Source organism: Sprattus sprattus (assembly GCF_963457725.1).
Source record: "Sprattus sprattus genome assembly, chromosome: 15".
NCBI lineage: Eukaryota > Metazoa > Chordata > Actinopteri > Clupeiformes > Clupeidae > Sprattus > Sprattus sprattus.
In genome coordinates this window covers 6,997,537-7,020,266 of record NC_137913.1, presented here as the reverse complement: position 1 = coordinate 7,020,266, position 22,730 = coordinate 6,997,537, and the positions used below count along the sequence as shown (strand labels likewise).

General features: G+C 42.1%; 1 protein-coding gene across 1 annotated transcript; it reads left to right on the top strand.

Moving 5' to 3' along the window:
* Positions 1-536: 536 nt before the first annotated feature.
* On the top strand, positions 537-21,163 carry LOC308376230 (uncharacterized protein; the record flags this gene model as incomplete). The annotated part of the gene is made up of 18 exons (XM_080852525.1): positions 537-1,127; positions 2,627-2,722; positions 2,946-3,179; positions 3,415-3,568; positions 3,675-3,707; positions 4,411-4,470; positions 6,312-6,368; positions 6,992-7,505; positions 10,035-10,409; positions 10,552-10,610; positions 12,723-13,321; positions 14,752-14,847; positions 15,052-15,285; positions 15,517-15,682; positions 15,789-15,821; positions 16,364-16,423; positions 19,805-19,861; positions 20,646-21,163. The coding sequence occupies 18 exons, from the start codon at positions 537-539 to the stop codon at positions 21,161-21,163; spliced, it is 3,936 nt and encodes a 1,311-aa protein (XP_080708651.1).
* Between the last annotated feature and the right edge of the window lie 1,567 nt (positions 21,164-22,730).

The following is a 22,730-nucleotide window of genomic DNA, read 5'->3' as shown; positions in this document are numbered from 1 at the left end:
GTTTTGTGAGATGTAGACATTTTTTACAGGGCTATCTGTATGTTCTTCCTTCAGTAACTTTCATGGGTTTTGTGATTTATTCAGTTATGGCTGCATGCTGTTTACTGGCAGCGACTGGCAGTAGAGAAAATGAGAATTAAGTCTCAGGGAAACGCTGCATATGGTTGTAGCTTTAATATGATTGTAACGTAAATGAGACATGTATTATACTGAAGCCAACCTGTTGCTTGTTTGTAAACTCGATGTTTGATGATTGATTCGAGTAAATGTTATCAATGAGGAATCATCAGCTTGTTATTATTTATCAGAGGTGTACCACACATACATACACACACAAACATACACACAAACACGCACTCCTATTTCTCTGACTCCATTTGAACATTTGAACTGGACTGCATAGACTGACGCAAAATGACAGCTAGGAAGCCACTCCTCAGCAAACTATGTTCTGGTGAAAACGAAACTTAAGTATCACTTGGCATGTCTTTCTCTCAGTGTGGTTGTGCTTTGTGTTGTTAGAGAAAGCAAACACAATGGCAGAGGCTATTTTCAAGAAAGAAGAGGACTCCTTCACGTGTCCAGTCTGTCTAGATCTGCTGAAGGATCCAGTGTCTATTCCCTGTGGACATAATTTCTGCATGAGGTGCATTAAGGGCTGCTGGGATCAGGAGGATCAGAGAGGAGTCTACAGTTGCCCCCTGTGCAAAGACACCTTCACTTCCAGACCTAAACTAAAAAAAAATCCTCTGGTTGCTGAAATGGTGGAGACATTTATGAAGACCAGAATCCAAGTTTCTCCTATTACTTCCTCTTATGCTGGACCTGGAGATGTTGAGTGTAACGTCTGCACTGGGAGAAAACTCAAAGCTGTGAAGTCCTGTCTGGATTGTCTGGTGTCATACTGTGAAACTCACTTTGGAGTTCACAATGATGTCAACCCTGGAAGAAAACACTCAGTGATTGATGCCACAGGCAAGCTACAGGAGAGGATCTGCTCCCATCATAAAAAGGTTTTAGAAATATTTTGTCGAACCGATCAGAGTTGTATCTGCTATCTGTGCACAATGGACGAACATAAAGGCCATGACACAGTCTTAGCTGCAGCAGAACGGAAAGACAAACAGGTCAGTACTGGAGCTACATTTGTGTCAAACATTTTTTTGAGGGCTCTTATACTGTGAAAGTATTCTTGTAGTTATAGTATTACAATCTCACCAGTCTTTAAGTCTGGCTATTTCCGCAATGACCTCGCCCATTACAAAAAGGAAGAATCAGGAACTATTAATGAGGTGCAAGATCCAGTGTTGAGTAAAAACAGGTTCTGCAGGTTTTGAGCCATCTTGACAAGTTTTTGCTGTTTAAATACCAGTGCTCCTGTAACAGGGAGCGGCAGGGTAGATCCGACTATGCCACCCAGTTTAAAGAGGTAGTGAAGATCTGACTATGCCACCCAGTTTAAAGAGGTAGTGAAGATCCGACTACGCCACCCAGTTTAAATAGGTAGTGAAGATCCGACTACGCCACCCAGTTTAAGGAGCTGGGACTCTACATGTACGTTTTTGGTTTGGTGGGAGCAACACAACAGAATCATCCAGCCAACAGAGTTCCAATTACGTTTTTTTTTTTTTATATTTAGTACAAACTGCTTTCTAAAACAAAAGGTCCACACAGATCTATCCAAAGTCCATGTACAGCAGTCCGTGGCCCAGCCCCATGGAGTCTACCTCTATCTCTATTGTATCCACAGTAGAAATCCTGTTGAGTCTGTCAGCATCCACTACACTGCATCGCAACCGCTCTAGGTTTGTCTATCCAAGCACGCACACTTGCACACGGGCACACACACACACACACACAGACAGGCGTATAGAAAGGCCAGTACCTCCACAATTAGCAAATGCACGATCACAGCAAATAAAAACCAACATACAAAATTAATACTGTGAATCAAAGGTAAATCAATCCAAAAAGTAGACAAACGATCACAGCAAATAAAAACCAACATACAAAATGTATACCGTGAATCAAAAGTAAATCAATCTGAAAATGGCTACTTATGACAGTCTGTAAGGCTCTCAATTTGTATGGTGCCTAACACAATAGTTCGCCAACAGGACAAGGGGCAACACTAAGCTTTGAACTGGGAGTAGACAAATCTAAATCCCAGTCCTCCAGGGGTGTGTGTCTCCTACAGCAGACCTCAACTTCAGCTCAGCAGTGAAGCAACTTGGCCTTCATGGCACTCTAAGGGATCCTAAGGGATGCGGGTTCCCGGCAGAGAGTTCCAATAATGAATGACCCTAATTAAAGACACGCCAACCCAAACATACAAGCAAAATAAAACACTCCTATTGAAACAAACAAATAGTGACGCATAACATGGACCACACACCATTATCCAACATCCCAATATGATATCTTTTAAACTAAGCTCATGGCTTTATCCTGATTTTCACTTGAAGATGATGGCGGCTGCTTCAATGTGTCATTAAATCTCTTGAAAAGACTAAAATGTAATTGAAGGTTTTTGCTTATGAATGTTCAGTTGTCATGTGGGATGTTTGATCATCATTGTTGTAAACAATGCGGTGAAAAGAGGCTGTTTGTTTTTGTTTTTAAACAGAGGCAGTTGGGGCAGACCCAGAGGAGATTCCAGCAGAGAATCCAGGAGAGAGAGAAGGAGCTGCAGGAGCTGAGGAAGGCTGTGGAGACTCTTAAGGTGAGAACTGACCACATAAGACAACAGCTGGCTCAGCAATTGCTTGTTATTGTGTTATCAATATGCTGCCATCTCTACATGATACAGACCATAACAGAAAGACATGGTTTGGCAGAATTTGCCCATTTGATGAAGAAGAGCTAGTCACACCACGAGTGAGTTTGTTCCTGCACTTACCTCTGTGGGTCTCCTGCCACCCTCCTCTTTGTGTGTCTCCTAACAGAGCTCTGCACAGACAGCAGTGGAGGACAGTGAGAGGATCTTTACTGAGATGATCCGCTCCATTGAGAGAAGGTGCTCTGAGGTGAAAGAGCTGATCAGAGCTCAGGAGAAGGCTGAGGTGAGTCGGGCTGAAGGACTCCTGAAGCGACTGGAGGAGGACATTGCTGAGCTGAAGAGGAGAGATGCTGAGCTGGAGCAGCTTTCACACACAGAGGATCACATCCATTTGATTAAGGTAGCAGCTTTTAAAATAAAGCATCCATGTGGGTTAAAGAGAGGAAAAAGGCATAATTTCTAGATATTTTAATGTAATGTCTTAATGTGTCTAACATATTCACATACCTAAACACATGAGTGCATACACACTTAACCAACTGAATTCGCACCTCATGTCTGCAGCCTTTGGGGAAACACAGACCTGGCTGAATATTCAGGGGTCTGCCTCAACTTCTATGTGTTTCTCTCTGTAGAATTTCCCGCCAATCAGAGACTCTTATTGCTCCTCGCCCAGCGTGACCTTCAACCAAACCTTCTCTTTTGAGGCTGTGAAGGGAGTGAAGGTGCAGCTGGAGGAGAAACTGGATGACATCTTCAGGCAGGAAGTAGTCAGGATATCTGCAGCAGGTGGATAAACATGTAGAACTGACTCAATTATGAATTCCTTATTTCAAAGTTTGAGAAGACAAGGATCCCACTTCATTTTGATGTATTTTTCTGTATGTCTCAACAGTGACGAATATCCAGATCATCCAGTCTTTAGAATGTGAGTCTGTCTCTCTCTCTTTCTCTCTATCTATCAAGTTCTCTCTCTCTCTCTCTCTCTCACACACACACACACACACACACACACACACACACACACACACACACACACACACACACACACACACACACACACACAGCATCATTAGTTATTACACAGATTTTTAGCCCTCTGAGTTCTAGTTTGTTTAAGCCATCGGATGAAATATGGTGTTTTCACTTTAAGTGTCTGTATTAGCATTTACACTATGAGTTAAAACTGCATTTGAAATTTGATCTCAGTTTTGGGTTAAAGCATTAGACACATCAGTAAACATGTGTGAACAGGGTTTAGGTAACATTCCTGGACACCAGAGGTGGTTTTATGTATATCTAAGCACTGTAAAGATGAATAACCCTTGGAAGGGAAAAGGCAGTTGCCTAAGAAATAATAAATAATAATAATAATAATTAATTTAATTTTTAAAGCACTTTTCATTCAAAGGAATCTCAGAGTGCCTTTGAAATAACCTTTGCTTTCACAGCTGCAGTAAAACGTCTTTTCACTGGACTGTCACAGTTGATAAAAACAAACACTAAAGGAAACAAAACACCCAAAGATGAAGCGGGCTAAAAGTAAAAGGGAGTCAGTGTATGAAAATAAGTGTGTGAGTACAGTCTTCAAATCCTGGGTGAATGAGTGTCTCTGTGTGTTGGGATCCCAGATGCTGATCCTGAGGTCCCGGTCAGAAGAACAAACAGTAAGGAGCTGATGCCACCAGACAGTAAGTCATTACTTACTGATTCTAACAGCCTCTAAGCCTTTACATCAGGGGTCTAGCACAGAAAAAATAGTTTGATGGTTTCCTATCATTGATATAATCTGATCTCAAGAAAACCCTCTTTCAGCTGCCAGACAAAGGAGGCATGGAGGTGTTTGAAATAATGGCCATATTAGTAATCATGTGTAAAAAAGCCCTGAGATGTATTATCCAGGGATTAGGAAAGATAAAGCATAACTACTAGATCTTATTTCTAATTTACATTTTGATCAGGGAAAACACAGACAAAACGGAAGCCAATGGAGGTCAGAGATGGAGTTAAATTTCAGGTTCAGAAACAATATCTCTGCAAACAAACATTTGTTCCCTAAAACAACATAAATGGTCTGGACAGTTTCCTGCCCCTAATCACACATGAGCTCACCTGGGCGTTGTCCTGGCACTGAACTAGGGGGCTGGCAGGGTCATGTCCACACCATTTACACTGAATTCTACCCCACAAACTAGTGATTCGCTTTACTACTAAAGTATCAACGCAATGGGAACTAAAGTTGCATTTTTCAACATCAGGGCTGTGATCGGACTTAAGCTACTGCTCTCTCATTATTCTCTCAAGTTCTCAATCATATCTCTGGGAATTTGACATTAAAACAGCAGCAGATTTGGGTCACATCATTCCAAGACACAGTTAGGCGTGAGACTGAATGGCTGCGCCCAGGCAAACTCTGGATCCTATTTTGTGGATATTCTCCAGAGTTCATATCTGAAAGAGGCTAAAGACATCCCAGTTAACATATTCTAAACTGATTTTACCCACTACGTCTGCAATTAGCATGTGTTCATGAATCAATTAAATGGTTTAAGAACTGAAGGACTGATGCCCTTACCATCCTAATGAAGATGAGTGTCTCTCTATTGAGGGCATCTCCATCTTCTCTTGTCAGTGGGAGGTTGGAGGACTGTTAGACCTTTTTAGGTAGTCTGGCATGCCTTGATGTTTTTGTATATTTCCTCTAACTAAAAAACATTGATGCACAAGTGGCATATATGTAGAAGAGTAAATGTTTCTGGGAGTGTTCTTTTTAGGACAAAAACTCATACTCATACAAAAAAAAGATTTAAAGGCATTTTGAGAACATAGAACATAAAACTATTTCACACCGGTGGGAGGCTTATAGTTCAGAGAACTTTAACCAGAACATTATGGTGTGACGGGGCTGGAGACTCTTCATGTCCCTTAACCCTCCTGTGGTGTTTGGTCTGTGGGACCCATTGCCAATGTTAACTACAAGAAGAAACATTTTCTCAACCTGACACTCAGTGGCTTTGGATCATTTGTTTTAAAAAGAACATGTTACACTACTTCTGATTAAGTGCATATTGTACCCATCCCCCTCACTAATTCATTTTGTAACATATGTTATGTTCGGCGTGCTGCACCCAGATTTCATAAAGGTCTGAATTTATGAAGAAGTGGTCATTGAATACATTTTGTATCAAAGCAATGCAAACTTATCCATAGTGTAGTTCACAAAGTTTTGAAAAAGTGTACATAGTATTGAGACAAGTTTGATTGTAGAAATCATTGGTATAATTGACCAACATCTCTTTAGTGTTTTTTATGTATTTATTAATTCTTGTGGTTGTAATAATAATAATAACAAATAATGCTGTGGTTCCAACAGACCTGTGCAAACCCTGAGTCTATATATGAACATAACAGGAGAGTCAGCATTCTTTATAAATGAGAATATGATGTGATTGAAAAATGAGCTTGTTGTGATGTTTATGATTGCCCTTCTCACTCAGTTTAATGGGCTGTAATGTGATGTTTTCTGTCTCAGTGTCTGAAGTCCAGGCTGTTTTTCCTGAACCAGTGACCAGAGAGGAGTTCTCACAGTGTAAGTTGGACATAAAGACATGCAAGCTATCACACACACACACACACATGCACACACAGGGATACACTCACATGCATACAATAATGATCATAGTAGCAACCCCCTCCACACACACACAAACACATCCATTCATACCCATCTGCTTGGAGCCGGCAGACTTTCACATGCGAAGACACTGGAACACTTTCACTCTCCTAAATACAAAGGACTCATCTCACACAAAGGAATCAAATCAAACAAACCCAATTACTTACAGAAACTCAACAACATTCATTCATAAAAAGGGCACACACACACACACACACACACACACACACACAAAGCCATACTCACTTTTGAATGTTTTAATACATACATTCACACATGTACACCTGCACAAACATGTACAGAATCACACACACAAAAACAAATCTCACCTATATGTGAAACATTCCCTCACAGAAGAAATCACAGAAATAAATCATCACCCCACACGCAAAGATTCATATAAAATAACAACATCTACACACACACACACACACACACACACACACACACACACACACACACACACACACACACACACACACCTTACACCTTACACCTATAAATACCTAAGTTTGTCCTGTCTTCTCCTCCATCAGACTCCCGTCACTTCACACTGGATCCAAACACAGCACACAAAAACCTCCATCTGTCTGAGGGGAACAGGAGGGTGGAGAGGAGAGATGAGCTCCAGTCATATTGTGATCATCCAGAGAGATTTGATGGGTGGTATCAGGTGCTGTGTAGAGAGGGTGTGTCTGGACGTTGCTACTTGGAGGTTGAGTGGAGTGGGACGTGGGTTATTATAGCAGTCTCATATAAAAGCATCAGCAGGAGAGGAGCGGGTTTTGAGTGTGGGTTTGGACGTAATGATCAGTCCTGGAGACTGGACCTCAGCAGCAGCAGCTCCTCTGTCTTGCACAATAATAAAGAGACTAAACTCCCTCTAGTGGCCAGCTCCAGAATAGGATTGTATGTGGATCACAGGGCAGGAACTCTGGCCTTCTACAGCATCTCTGACACAATGACCCTCCTGCACAGAGTCCAGACCACATTCACTCACACACTCTACCCTGGGTTTAGGCTAGGTTCTAGATCATCAGTGAAGCTGCTGTGACAGACATATCTAGATGCTGTTAGCACATAGTACACCTCACACACACACATCACATCATTTACACATCACTCGCACATTAGCAGTGGCGTTTCTACATTAAGGGCACATGGGTCACTGCCCCAGCAGATCCAGATGGCGCTGTGGTGCAGAAAGCTCAATACATCTGTTCTTTGCTAAATATATCTTATTTCATTTAATATGGAAAGTAGCAATTCAATTGTAGATATGTGTGTGAATAAACTAGACTCACAAGCATTATAGTGCTGTTTTGGAGTAATTTGATTTCTGTGTGTTTCTGTGTTTGTGCTTGCTCTGTGAAATGCTGCCTGCTCTCCGATGTCCCTCCCCTTCTGGGGCAGCGCTGCAAACATAAGACTGTTGCTATGGAAACAACAATGAGCATGAGCGACTCAGGACAAAGTTTACATTGGGAGATGGGGCAGTTTTAAATGCCCCATGAAATCTGCCTAGCAACCCATGACAAAGAAAAAATAAATCAGATCGTACACAGACAGATCTATGCCACTAACGTTACTGCTTGTTAGCTATCACTAGTTTTCTACTGTTTTGGAACCAGCCTCCGTGTTTCAAGTTGCAGCCTGAAATAATTTCTGTTTATAAGACAACATTTTATGTAAGTTTGGTCATTTAACAGCATGATTTGTTGCTGTTATTTGTTTCAGTTGTGCCTTTCATGTTGTGTGTGTGTGCCACAAGCTTGATAAAGCATGCAAGCTATTTGAACTATGTGTCTATCTAATCTTTTTATTTTATTGCAATATATTTGATTTACTTTGTAGCTGTATGTTATGCAACATCTTTGTGTGACGCTGAGAACTGAAGCATGTGGAATGTAATTGAAATAGGATTTCTGCTCCCTGCCAGCACTCAAAATGCAGCTCACAGCCTATGCCTACCTGGGCTGGGCATATAGGCAATTGCTTATATAATAATATAATAATCAGCTAGCTCTATTTTTGTGACGATGGCATTACGTCATACAAAATTGCCCCAACAGAAATGTCAGGGCTAAATTTGCCACCTAAAGAAAGTCATGTATGTGGTGTCTTAAAGCCCTGGTGCAAAGGGTTGCTCTGCAGTGTTAACCTAGAAATGTGTTTGACAGACCATGGCCTCATGGACATAAAGAATTTAATATCTCTCACTTCACAGCATTATAAACAATATGCAAGGCATGACTCAGATTTTCCACTACACCCAGGAACAAGGCATGTCTCAGATGTTTATGAATGCTAATTTAGTTTGAGTTCAAGTAACACCTCAATAGCATTAAAAACAGTTCAACAGCATACAGATCAAACAGAAATGACAAAACAACAATTGTCTTCATTGTCTTCAACTACTTCATTTAAGCTTAATGATGTAAATATGTGTCTCGAAAATATTTGATGTTTTCAGACTAGTTAGGAATGGAAGTGAGTCTTCTGTCAGCCCCTCTGTTCGCACACTTTTACAAACACCCACACACACACACACACACACACCCACACACACACACACACACAAACACTGATACAAACAGTAGCTCCAGGATAGATGGTTTCAGTGTTATCTCAAGTTCAAGTTACTGCCTGTGTGATTACAAACCACTTTATAAAAATAGCAAATGAAAATCGCTTGCTCATTAAAGCCATCACCCAGGGAAACTAAATGCAAGCTTGACCCCAAAACATTTGCACACAAAATTCAACCCACAAGTTAAAATCAAGAACGCCTCACAGAAGATGAAAAGATAGGTCCACTCGAACAGATGCTCCACTCGAAGAGATGTCTTACAGATTTTGGTCTTTTTGTCCACACCTCCCCCATCTGCTCGCTGCATTGTTTCTGATGAGCCTCAGAGGTCCCAGGAAATTATATTTCACGTCACGCTCATGTCAGTCCCATCTCATTTAGAGTTCAAAAGCGTTTCTTCATAGTTCAGTTTCACCTGGAGTCCCTCATTAAATAGTACGTACATGAGATGCATCTTTGATCCACAGTGTTCATTTGTCAAAATCTCATGCTGAAATGAGCAAAAGAAATCTGAGCTGCTTCAATAAGAGGTTTCAATTTAATCAATTATGCAGCAATAATCTGCCAAGATCAGTATTCATTGAAACTCTAAGAAACGATTAAGATATTGAGACCTCCGTCTAGGGGAGCTCCCAGCTCACACTCTCCATTTCAACAACGCAGAAAGAAATTGGTTGAATTTGAAGGTTTGCTCTTGCAGTAACTGCCCAACTTGTATGTCATATAATGTTTCTAACCACTACACAATTAAAGGTGTTTACTGGAGAGTTCTTTTCAAAATACAGCTTGCAGCTTATTGATACAAAGATCAATTCCACTTCAGTTCGTTTAGATTCAATGAACCTCCCAAACCATTAAACCATTAGAGGAGTCCAGCAAGACTGTGAGCTGGGGCTTAACATTGTTGCTACGGTGTCTGAGGTGGCACATTCTGAACCGCGATATAAACATCACAGCCACGGTCTCACCATCACCTCGTCTATTCACAGTACCACGCTGCCGGTGGCGCATTGGTCGGCGGGGATGCCGATGCGGCGGTGGCGGCAGGTGAACATCTTGCGCAGCTCGGCGCGGAAGCGGTCGTGCAACCAGGCGTACAGGAAGGGGTTGCAGCAGGACGAGCTCATGGCGCACAGGTGGCACAGCAGCTGGATGATCAGGAAGAAGCGCTTGTTGATCAGGTCGATGTTGATGTCGCGCAGCACGTTGAACACGCTGATGGGCAGCCAGCAGACGGCGAACGCCGCCACCACCAGCGCCACCAGGCGGAAGGTCTTGCGCTTGCGGGCGCGCTGCGCCTCCGCCTGGCTCTGGGTGCGGTGGCCCGGCACCACGCAGTTGCGCAGCTTGACGGAGATGCACAGGTAGGAGATGCAGAGCGTGGAGAGCGGCAGCACGTAGGTGATGAAGAGCATGCTGTAGGCGTAGGCCAGCCGCTGGCGCTGACGGCCGATCCAGAACTCCTCGCAGATGGTGAAGCCCTCGTCCCTGAACTCCACGTGGTAGGTGTGCGCCACGGCCGGCGCCACCAGGCCGCAGGACAGCAGCCAGATCCCCGACAGCAGGTAGGTGCAGCCCACCACCGATATGCGCTTTTTCAGCGGGTGTACAGTAGTGTAGTATTTAGAGGGATGATTTACAAGAGCATGAAGGACAAAGGCAGAGAGAATGTTTTAGTACTGTCAGAGAGAATGGTCTAGAACTGTGAGAGAGTATGTTCTAGTACTGTCAGAGAGAATGTTCTAGTACTGTCAGAGAGAATGTTCTAGAACTGTCAGAGAGAATGTTCAGTACTGTAAGAGAGAATGTTCTAGAATTGTCAGAGTTGCACAGCAGGATGCTTTTCAGAGTGTGGATGAAGATGACCTTGAAGAAAGGCTGTGCTTGATCATCATAAGGTCATGAGAAACAGTTTATGAGATCTTTTATAAAACCATTAAAAACCTGTAAAGTGTTAAATGGAGATAACATTAATGAAATGTAATTGTGGATATTTTACACCGTTAAGTGGTTGTTATTATTTTCTGAAACGAGTTTCAGGAGAGTTTGTATAAAAAATGTAAGTAAGTGTAAAGTGTTCCTGAGTATGATAGCATGTGTGTGTGTGTGTGTGTGTGTGTTTGTCTGTGTGTGTGTGTGTGTGTGTGTGTGTACGTGTGCGTGTGTGTGTGAACGAAACCCTAGCTTGTTAGCAGAGTTAAACCCATGACTGCAAATTCACCTGCACCTATGTCAGTGTATTTCATATAGTAGTTTGTGTATTGTTTCTTAAGTAACCCTTATAGGTTTTGTGAGATGTTGACAATTTTTACACAGCTGTCTGTATAAAAAAGGGGATGTTGAATGGAATAGATCCCCAAAAGAACTGTATGCTGATATTGATGAGTGACAATCGCCACAGGCTGTCCGGTAAGAACAGTGCAAGAAGGCCCATGTCCAATGATGTTTATTGCCAACACACATAAAGATATGAAGTGAACGTGGCAGATTAATGAATGATGCCCGTGAATATAATGATCTGTGTAAAAGACGTATATCCATTGGCTGAATCCGTGGTTTCTATGAAATAATGCAAATGACAAATATATACAAATATTAACAATCAAATACAATAAATGAATAATTATGTACAACAAGAGTGAATATGAAATATTTCTTGCCGCGTTAGGGTGAACTTTCTACGGCTAAGTAAACAACCTTAATGGTGACAGTATCCTGAATGAGAAGTGGTCCGACAGTGAATGCTCAATACAACAAATAATAAACAGGTATTTATCTAAACTAATATTTACAGACTTAATAGCTAAACACACATGTAATAACAGAACACTCACTGTCTTAAGGACACACGGCAATGTCGAAAGCTTGCAAATGTCTCTGAACTTGATTTCTCCCACAAACTCCTTGCTGCTACTCTCTCCAGCTTCTTGACCAACACACTGGCCAGAGGAAGGTCGGGCTTATATAGGGGCGAGAGGGGCTGAGAGGCATGTTCAGGCATGCCTCAGGGGGAGACTTGAAACTGTCTCCAAACGTATAGGGGCTGCCTGGAAACTGTCTCAGGGGTGGCCAAATGGACAGTGACATACCACTGTTTACAACCCCCACAGAACCTAGGGATGGTCTGATTGGTCTGACCTTGTTATCACCCCAGGTCCTGTGAGTGGCCCAAACAGCAGGGTGCCCAGCTGATGCATCTGGGGGAGGGAGCCGTTTTTACAGTCTGTATGTTGTTCCTGTAGTAACTTTCATGGGTTTTGTTGACATATTCAGTTAAACTACATGCTGTTTACCGGCAACGGTAAAGAAAGTCCCTGCATATGGTTGTAATGTAAATGAGGTATGTAGTCTACTGCTGCCAACTTGTTTGTAAACTCTGTCTTTGATGCGAGTAAATGTTCGACTGAGGAATCATCAGCTTGTTATTAGTTATCCCTGCTTTTAAGGGGTGTACCACCACACACACACACACACACACAAACATAGGTACACAAACACACACACACAGTTATTTCCCTGACTCCATTTGAACATTTGAACTGGACTCCAAAGGCCGACGCATAATGACGACTAGGAAGCCACTCCTCAGCACTCCTTGTTCTGGTGATAACACAACTTAAGTGTCACTTGGCAGGTCTTTCTCTCCGTGTGCTTGTGATTTTGGTTGTGAGAGAAAGCAAACAAAATGGCAGAGTCAGTTTTGAAGAAAGAAGAGGACTCCTTCACATGTCCAGTCTGTCTAGATCTGCTGAAGGATCCAGTGTCTATTCCCTGTGGACATAATGTCTGCATGAGGTGCATTGAGGGCTGCTGGGATCAGGAGGATCAGAGAGGAGTCTACAGCTGCCCCCTGTGCAAACACACCTTCACTTCCAGACCTACACTCTTCAAAAATACTCTGGTTGCTGAAATGGTGGAGACATTTATGAAGACCAGAATCCAAGCTTCTCCTATTACTCCTTCTAATGCTGGACCTGGAGATGTGGAGTGTGACGTCTGCACTGGAAGAAAACTCAAAGCTGTCAAATCCTGTCTGGAATGTCTGGTGTCATACTGTGAAACTCACTACAAAGCTCACAATGAACTTAATCCTGGACGAAAACACAAGGTTATTGATGCCACAGGCCAGCTACAGGACAGGATCTGCTCTCATCATAAGAAGGTTTTTGAAATATTTTGTCGAACCGATCAAAGTTGTATCTGCTATCTGTGCATGATGGTCGTACATAAAGGCCACGACACAGTCACCACTGCAGCAGAACGGAAAGACAAACAGGTCAGTACTCGAGCTACATGCCTGTCCAACATTTCTATTAGGGTTCATATACTAACTGTGAATGTAATACTATAACTACCGTATTTTCCGCACTATTGGGCGCACTGGATTATAAGGTGCACTGTCAATGAATGGTCTATTTTCGATCTTTTTTCATATATAAAGCACACCGGACTATAAGGCGCATTAAGCGAAACAAATCAGTCAGTCAGTCAAACTTCATTAAACGTGTTCACAATAACTATCAACATTGTTCAAACGTTAATGAGCGTATTCACAATAACTCCCAACCTTGTTCAGTTGCAACACGTAAAACAAAACAGTCTGATACCGCTTAATTAAAGCATATTCACAATAACTCTCAAAATGTTACTGAGTATTGTAGGTCTTACCTGAAGCTTTGCTGCTAACGCTTAGACCAAAAATCCATTAAAACACATAGTAGCTAGCTAGCCTCGCTGCTAATAAGTATCACGTTAGCATGCTGATATGCTCTCACACGCCCCCCTCATTGAGGCAGAAGTACGGTTTGCCCCCAGTCTCTTGGCTCTTTCACTGCCGTTTTATGTAAGGTCAGCCATTCTAAATAGGTTCTACACATACGTGAAATACATTCCGTATTCTTTGGATAGAGAGCAACGCTCCCAGCATTACTCCGTGGCAAATTACTTTAGATGTAATTTCAAGCTGGCTGGAGAAGGCACTTCCAACAAAGAGCAGAGAGCAACAGTGGTCAGGAGCAATGTACTGTAAAATACTATAGCCGTAATGCTGCAAGCAGGCTTTGTAGTTTACCAAAGTCGTACTAAAACATTTTGACAGAGCGCCGTGTACCACACAAAATCGCTTTGAGGTCAGTAAGCACAACCAGAATTAATCCATATATAAGGTGCTCCGGATTATAAGGCGCACTGTCGTTTTTTGAGAAAATTAAAGGCTTTTAAGTGCGCCTTATAGTCCGGAAAATACGGTACAAGAATACTATCTCACCAGTATTTAAGTCTAGCTGTTTCTGCAATGACTTTGACCGTTAAAGAAAGGAAGAATCAGAAAAAAAATTTCAGGTGCAAGGTCCAGTGTTGTGCTGTAAAAACAGTGAAACATTGCTGCATTGTCTGCTTCAAAATCAACACAGATATGAATTATACACCTAGCAAGATAATGGTCTGTTCTGTTAAATAGTTTCTGAGGCAGCTTGACAAGTTTTGGCTGTTTAATAACAGTGCTCCTCTTGACCTTAGCTCATGGCTTCATTCAGATTATGATAATGACGACTGCTTCAGTGTGTCATTAAATCTCTTGAAAAGACTCAAATGTATTTAAAGGATTTTACTTAGGTGTCGTGTGATATTTGATCATCATTGTTGTTAATTATCCACCGATATTATTGTGAAAAGAGTCTCTTTGTTTTAATTTTTTTTATTAAACAGAGGCAGTTGGGGCAGACCCAGAGGAGATTCCAGCAGAGAATCCAGGATAGAGGGAAGGAGCTGCAGGAACTGAGGAAGAATGTGAAGACTCTCAAGGTGAGAAGTGACCACATAAGACAACAGGTGACTCAGCAATGTGTCATCACCATTATGCTGCCATCTACTGTATGATATATTATAGACCATCACAGGAAGACATGGTTTGGCAGGATTTACCTTTGGTCATTTGATCAAGAAGAGCCAGTCACACCATGAGTTAGTTTGCTCCTTCCACCCTCCTCTTTGTGTGTCTCCTAACAGAGCTCTGCACAGACAGCAGTGGAGGACAGTGAGAGGATCTTTACTGAGATGATCCGCTCAATTGAGAAAAGGTGCGCTGAGGTGAAAGAGCTGATCAGAGCTCAGGAGAAGGCTGAGGTGAGTCGGGCTGAAGGACTCCTGAAGCGACTGGAGGAGGAGATTGCTGAGCTGAAGAGGAGAGATAATGAGCTGGAGCAGCTTTCACACACAGAGGATCACATCCATTTCCTCAAGGTAACAGAATTTGAAATTAAACATCTATGTGGGTTAAAGAGAAGAAAAAGGCATAATTTCTAGATATTTGAATCTGATGTCTTAATGTGTCTAACATATTCAGATGCCTAAACACATCAGTGCAAACACACTTAACCAACTGAATACACCCATCATGTCTGCAGGGGAATGACCTGACCTGGCTGAATATTCAGGAGGTCTGCCTCACCTTTTATGTATTTCTCTCTGTAGAATTTTCCGCCAATTAGAGACTCTTCTCGCTCCTCGCCCAGCATGACCTTCAACCAAAGCTTCTCTTTTGAGGCTGTGAAGGAATTTGTCTCTGGAGTGAAGGTGCAGCTGGAGGAGAAACTGGATGACATCTTCAGGAAGGAAGTAGTCAGGATATCTGCAGCAGGTGGATAAACATTTAGAACTGACTCAATGATTAATTCCTTATTTCAAAGTTTGAGAACCCAAGGATCCCACTTCATTTTTATTTATTTTTCTGTATGTCTCAACAGTGACGAATATCCAGATCATCCAGTCTTTAGAATGTGAGTCTTTAACTCTCTCTTTCTCTTTCTCTCTCTCCCCCTCTCTCTCGCTCTCCCTTTTTGTCACACACACACAAACGAACACACACCCACCCACCACACACACACACACACACACACACACACACACACACACACACACACACACACACACACACACACACACACACACACACACACACACACACACACACACACACACACACACAGTATCAATATCAATATTACACTGATCAGGTTTGTAGCCCTCTGAGTTCTAGTTTCCTGAAGTCATCTGATGAAATATGGTGTTTTGACTTCAAGTGTCTGTATTAGCATTTACACTATGAGTTAAACTGCATTTGATATGTGATCTCAGTTTTGGGTTGAACCATTAGACACATCAGTAAAAATGTTGTGAACAAGGATTAGGTTACATTCCTGGCACCAGTGAAAATGTTATGTTGTATTTTATTTTATATTATAAGCACTTTAAAGCTTAATAACCCTTAGTAAAGGGTAAACCCTGGATGAATGAGTGTCTCTCTGTGTTGGGATCCCAGATGCTGATCCTGAGCTTCCAGTCAGAAGAACAGACAGTAAGGAGCTGCTACCACCAAACAGTAAGTCATTACTGACTGAATCTAACAGCCTCTAAGCCTTTACATCAGGGGTCTAGCACAGAAATAATAGTTTGACGGTTTCGTACCACCGATATTATCTGATCTCAAGAAAACCCTCTTTCAGCTGCGAGACGTAGGAGATATAGAGATGTGGTTGGGCTCCAGAGTTTGAAATAATGGCCTTGATATTAATCATGTGTAAAAATTAATCATGTATCCATCCAGAGATTGGTAGAGATTATGCATAACTACTAGATCTAATCATTTACATTATGATCAGGGAAAACACAGACAAAACAGAAGCCAATGGAGGTCAGAGATGGAGTTACATTTCAGGTTCAGAAACAATATCTCTGCAAACAAACATTTGTTCCATAAAACAGCATACATGGTCTTGACAGTTTCCTGCTCCTCTTCGCACCTGGGCGTTGTCCTGACACAGTACTACGGGGTTGGCAGGGTCATGTCCACACCATTGACACTGAATTCTACCCCGCAAACGAGTGATTTGCTAGCCTGACGATGTCATTCTCATAATTCTAGTCAGAATATGAGTCTGATACTGCTTCATTGAGCTTTGATTATGGGGAGTGTCGACAAATGCCTTGATCGCGTTTCTCTGTTCCTCTTTCAAAATGAATGCGCTGTCAATATCTGTAAGATCTGCATGCTCACGTTATACTTATTAGCAGTGAGGCTAGCTAGCTAGCTACTATGTGTTTCAATGGATTTTTGGTCTAAGCTTTAGCAATAACCTAACAATAATCGTCTGCAACTTCAGTTAAGACCTACAATACTCTGCAACATTTGCGTGTTGCACATACACAACTAACCGAGTCAATGTAGACATAAAAAAATTGTCCCAGGCTCCAGAGACGCCGCCATCTTGGTACGATTTCGAATCTACCATTACGTAATTCAACTCAAGGTTTGGTTGATCATCTGTCCATCATCGTATAAAGCCCGCCCTTACAATTTTTCTCCCCAACGGAGCAGTGGCAGACTGAACTTCCCAGACCACAAATGTGGTGGGCGGGGCTAAGTTCAGTCTGGTATCCAGGCTAGTGATTCGCTTTACTAATAAAGTATCAATGCAATGGAAACTAAAGTTGCCTCGTTTTTCAACATCAGGGATCAGACTTAAGCTACTGCTCTCTCATTATTCCCTATGAACTTCTCTCAAGCTTTATATCATAACTATGGGAATTTGACATTAAAACAGCAGCAGATTCGGGACATTACATTCCAAGACACAGTTAGGTGTGTGACAGAATGGCTGCGCCCAGGCAAACTCTCGATCCTATTTTGCGGATATTCTCCAGTGTTCATATCTGAAAGAGGTTAACACTTCCAACACTAAGACCTTTTTTTGACTCTGTTAAGTATTCTGCCATGCCTGATATTTTTGTATATTTCACCCAACTAATAAACCATGAGGCCAAAGTGGCATTTATGATTATATTCTAGAACACAGCAAAAAATGTATGAAAGTAAAAGGAATGTAGTAAAACAAGTTTTTTTATTAAAATGAAATCAAAAGACACTAAAATGAAATCTAGTTTTAGAAGTGCTCAGACTTTGTACAAAAACAAATTGTTAATATTTTGGAAGTTTTCTTTTTTACTCTGAACCTTGTAAACATAGGTGTTTGCTCCACATATGTGAGTTTAGCATTCAGAAAGTGTGTGTGGTTTCTATACTAATTATGAGTAATATAGAAAGTGACACTTTTCTTCACTTAGACCACTATGCATATTGATGAGAGAGGTGTGAACATTCTGGGAAACCTTGGTCAAAGACAATGGTCTTTGGGACCCATTGTCAATGTTAACTACAAGAAAACTATTTTTTTCAACCTGAAACTCATGGCTTAGGATCATTCGTTTTAAAATGAACATGTTGAACTAACTTTCGCCACCCCCCACACACACACACACACACACACTTACTTATTTTCTAACATACGTTATGTTCTGGTCTTGTTACGAATTGAGGTTGGGGTGTGCGAACTCAATAGCACGACTCAGACACAAGGGGTAGATCGAAGAATAAACTTTTACTGTCCAGGGTTCGGTACACGGGTAAGCAGTTCAATGGCAGGCAAACAATCCAAAAGGGCAAAGGCAATAGAGAAGTCGAAAACAGTCCAGGGTCAACAACACGAGAAATATCCAATAATACTGAGACCACTTGAGAACACTGGAAAACAAACACGCAACATTAATGACGAACCAGCAACGAGAGACAAGAACACAAGGACTATATATACACACACACAACAGATAACAAGGGACAGGTGAAAACAATCAAGGCAGGGCAGACAAGGAGACACAGGTGGACTAAACGAGGGGAATTGACAGGGCACAGGAGAAACCAATAAGACAAACAAACCAGGTGATTATTGGAAACAGGTGAGGGGTGGAGACACGGACAACAACAAGGGCACATGGAATACACAAACAAACACAGGGAAGCACATGGTGGAAAGCACATGGTGGGAACAAGGAAGCACAAAGACTAGACAACAAAGATCACATGACACACAAGGGAGACAAACTAATAAACAGCACAAGCACAATAACAAGGGAAGGGCGTGAGGAGACAGACACGAGGAGACAAGGGTAACATGCCAGGAGCTGCTGGAATTCCGCCGCTAGTAGGCTGAAGAAAATCCGGGCCTTTTCCTCTCGCTCCGCCATTCCCCTCATAACAAGTATGATGGAGGTGGATTGCTGACTCACCATTACCCACCGTGCAGCAAGCACAGTGTCTGAGTCGGCAGTGATCTGCAGAGCAGGTACGGAGGCAGCCGTCCCGCACGAAGCAGGAGGGGCAATTGCAGGAGTAGCAGCAGCACTTGTATTTCAGTTGTTCACAATTGTTTTAATGCTTGTCTCTATACCAAGTAAACTTCTCTTCAAAACTATACACACAGTGGGCTTTGCAGACACACACCAGAGCACATCGCTCTTCTGAATTTAGGAAGAAGTGGTCATTGGTTGGATTTTGTATCCTTAGTTTAGTTAACAAAGTTTGCTGATATGGTGAATGTGTTAAGTGTTTTGAAAAAGTGTACATAGTATTGAGACAAGTTTGGAAATTATAGTAGAAATCTTGGTCTATTTTAGAAAAAGTCAACATCTATCTAGTGTTTTTATTTATTTATGAATTCTTGTGGTTGTGATAATAATAACAAATAATGTTGTGGTTCCAACAGACCTGTGAACACCCTGTGTCTTAGAAAAAAAGGACTAAAACAGGATAGTGAACATTCTTTATGTATGAGTATACGATGTGATTGAAAAATGAGCTTGTTGTGATGTTTATGAATGCCCTTCTCACTCAGTTTAATGGGCTGTAATATGATGTTTTCTGTCTCAGTGTCTGAAGTCCAGGCTGTTTTTCCTGAACCAGCGACCAGAGAGGAGTTCTCACAGTGTAAGTTGGACATAAAGACATGGAAGCCATCACACATACACAACGTGCACACACAGGGATACACTCATGTGCATAATATCATGATCAAAGTAGCAAACCTACATACAAATCCCCCCCCCCCACACACACACACACATCCATTTATGCTTTTGAACTTTGGAATATACAGCCGCTGGAACATTTACACCCTCAGTGTCTCTCTCACACACAATTTTTTTTTGATATAGTGCCAAAACAATACAATTGACTCAAGGCGCTTTACATAGTCCAAGGCCTTAACCCCCTAAGAGCAAGCACAATGGTTACAGGGGCAGGAAAAGACTCCCTGTTAATCAGGAAGAAACCTTAAGCAGAACCGGGGCACATAAGGGGGGGCCCATCTGCTTGGAGCCGACAGACTTTCACTTACAAAGACACTGGAACACTTTCACACTCCTATATCCAAAGGACTCATCTCACACGAAGGAATCAAATCAAACAAACCCAAGTAAACACACACACACAAAGCCATACTCACTTTTGAATACAGACATTCACACATGTACACCTGCACAAACAGGTACAGAATCACACACACAAAATCAAATCTCACTTATATGTGAAACATTCCCTCACAGAGGAAATCACAGAAATAAATCTCATCCCCCACACGCAAAGATTCATATAAAATAACAACAACAACCGCACACACACACACACACACACACACACACACACACACACACACACACACACACCTGACACATATAGATACTTAAGTTTGTCCTGTCTTCTCCTCCATCAGACTCCTGTCACTTCACACTGGATCCAAACACAGCAAACAGAAACCTCCATCTGTCTGAGGGGAACAGGAGGGTGGAGATGAGAGCTGAGGCCCAGTCATATCCTGATGATCCAGAGAGATTTGATGAGTGGTGTCAGGTGCTGTGTAGAGAGGGTGTGTCTGGACGCTGCTACTGGGAGGTTGAGTGGAGTGGGGATTTGGTTGATATAGCAGTCTCCTACAAAAGCATCAGCAGGAGAGGAGAGGGTGATGAGTGTGGGTTTGGATATAATGATCAGTCCTGGAGACTTTACCTCTCCCCCAACAGCTCCTTTTTCAGACACAGTAATAAAGAGACTAAACTCCCTCTAGTGGCCAGCTCCAGAATAGGAGTGTATGTGGATCACAGGGCAGAAACTCTGGCCTTCTACAGCATCTCTGACACAATGAGCCTCCTGCACAGAGTCCAGACCACATTCACTCACACACTCTACCCTGGGTTTAGGCTAGGTTCTAGATCATCATTGAAGCTGCTGTGACTGACATATCAATAGATGCTGTTAGCACATACATCTTACACATCACATAATTTACACATCACTCACACATTAGCAGTGGCGTTTCAACATTAGGGGCACATGGGTCACTGCCCCAGCAGATACAGATGGCGCTGTGGTGCAGAAAGCTCAATACATCTGTGCTTTGTGGGAAAATATATCTTATTTAATTTCATATGCAAAGTAGCGATTCCATTGTAAATGTGTGTGTGAATAAACTAGACTCACAAGCATTATAGTGCTGTTTTGGAGTAATGTGATTCCTGTATGTTTCTGTGTTGGTGCTTGCTCTGTGAAATGCTGCCTGCTCTCCGCTGTCCCTCCCCTTCTGGGGCAGTGCTGCAAACATAAGACTGTTGCCATGGAAACATCAATGGGCGTGAGCGACGCATGCCATATTTTACATTGGGAGATTGGGCAGTTTTAGATGTGCCCCACAAAAGCTGCCTAGCAACCTGTGACCAAAAAAAAAAAAAAGTCATACAGATCGTACACAGACAGATCTATGTCACTAACATTACTGCTCGTTAGCTATCACTAGTTTTCTACTGTTTTGGAACCAGCCTCAAGTTTCAAGTTGCAGCCTGGAATAATTTCTGTTTATCAGACAACATTATTTGTATGTTTTGTTCATTTAGCAGCATGATTTGTTGCTGTTATTTGTTTTCAGTTGTGCCTTTCGCTTCCTGTTGTATGCGTGTGGCACAAGCTTGAGAAAGCATGCAAGTTAATTAAATTATGTGTCTATCTAATCTTTTTATATCATTGCAATCTATTTGATTTACTTTGTTGCTGTATTATAAGCAACATATTTGTTCCGTGCTGAGAACTGAAGGATGTGGAATGTAATTGAAATAGGATTTCTGCTCCCTGCCGGCACTCAAAATGCAGCTCATAGCCTATGCCTGGGCTATGCATATAGGCAAATTGTTAATATAATAATATAATAATCAGCTAGCTCTTTTTTTGTGACGATGGCATTACGTCATACAAAGAAATAAGAAGAAAAAATAAGACATTTCGGGGGTAAAATTGCCACTGAAAGAAAGTCATAAATGTGGTGTCTGGGCAAGACAAGCGATCAATAAAGCCCTGACGCAAAGGGCTTGCAACAGGACGAGCTCATGGGAAGTAGTGGTCAGAAGGGGGTAGGGGGGGGGGGGGGGGGGGCACGCATTAAATAAGTCAGATACAGAAGATGCTATTAAAGTAACTGGTTTATTAACTAGTAGCCAGGCTCATCAGGAGCGCAACGTTCAGTGAATGCATAGTCAACATCCATAAGTGACAAGAGAGTGAACGATGAGAGCTTAGCCCATTTATAGTTCCCCCATGACCTGAAGGATCATGGGAGCTGTAGTGGCTATATCAATACACAACAGGTGGCACAGCAGCTGGATGATCAGCGCTCTGTTCCGTTGTCCATACCCTCCGTACCTACCATCCTTAGTTTGAGGATGTAGGGTGTTCCGTTTTCCGATTTCCCATTTCCGTGTCGAAAAGAAGTATACCCAAAGGACCCGTATCTGTACTCATAACGGTCAAAACG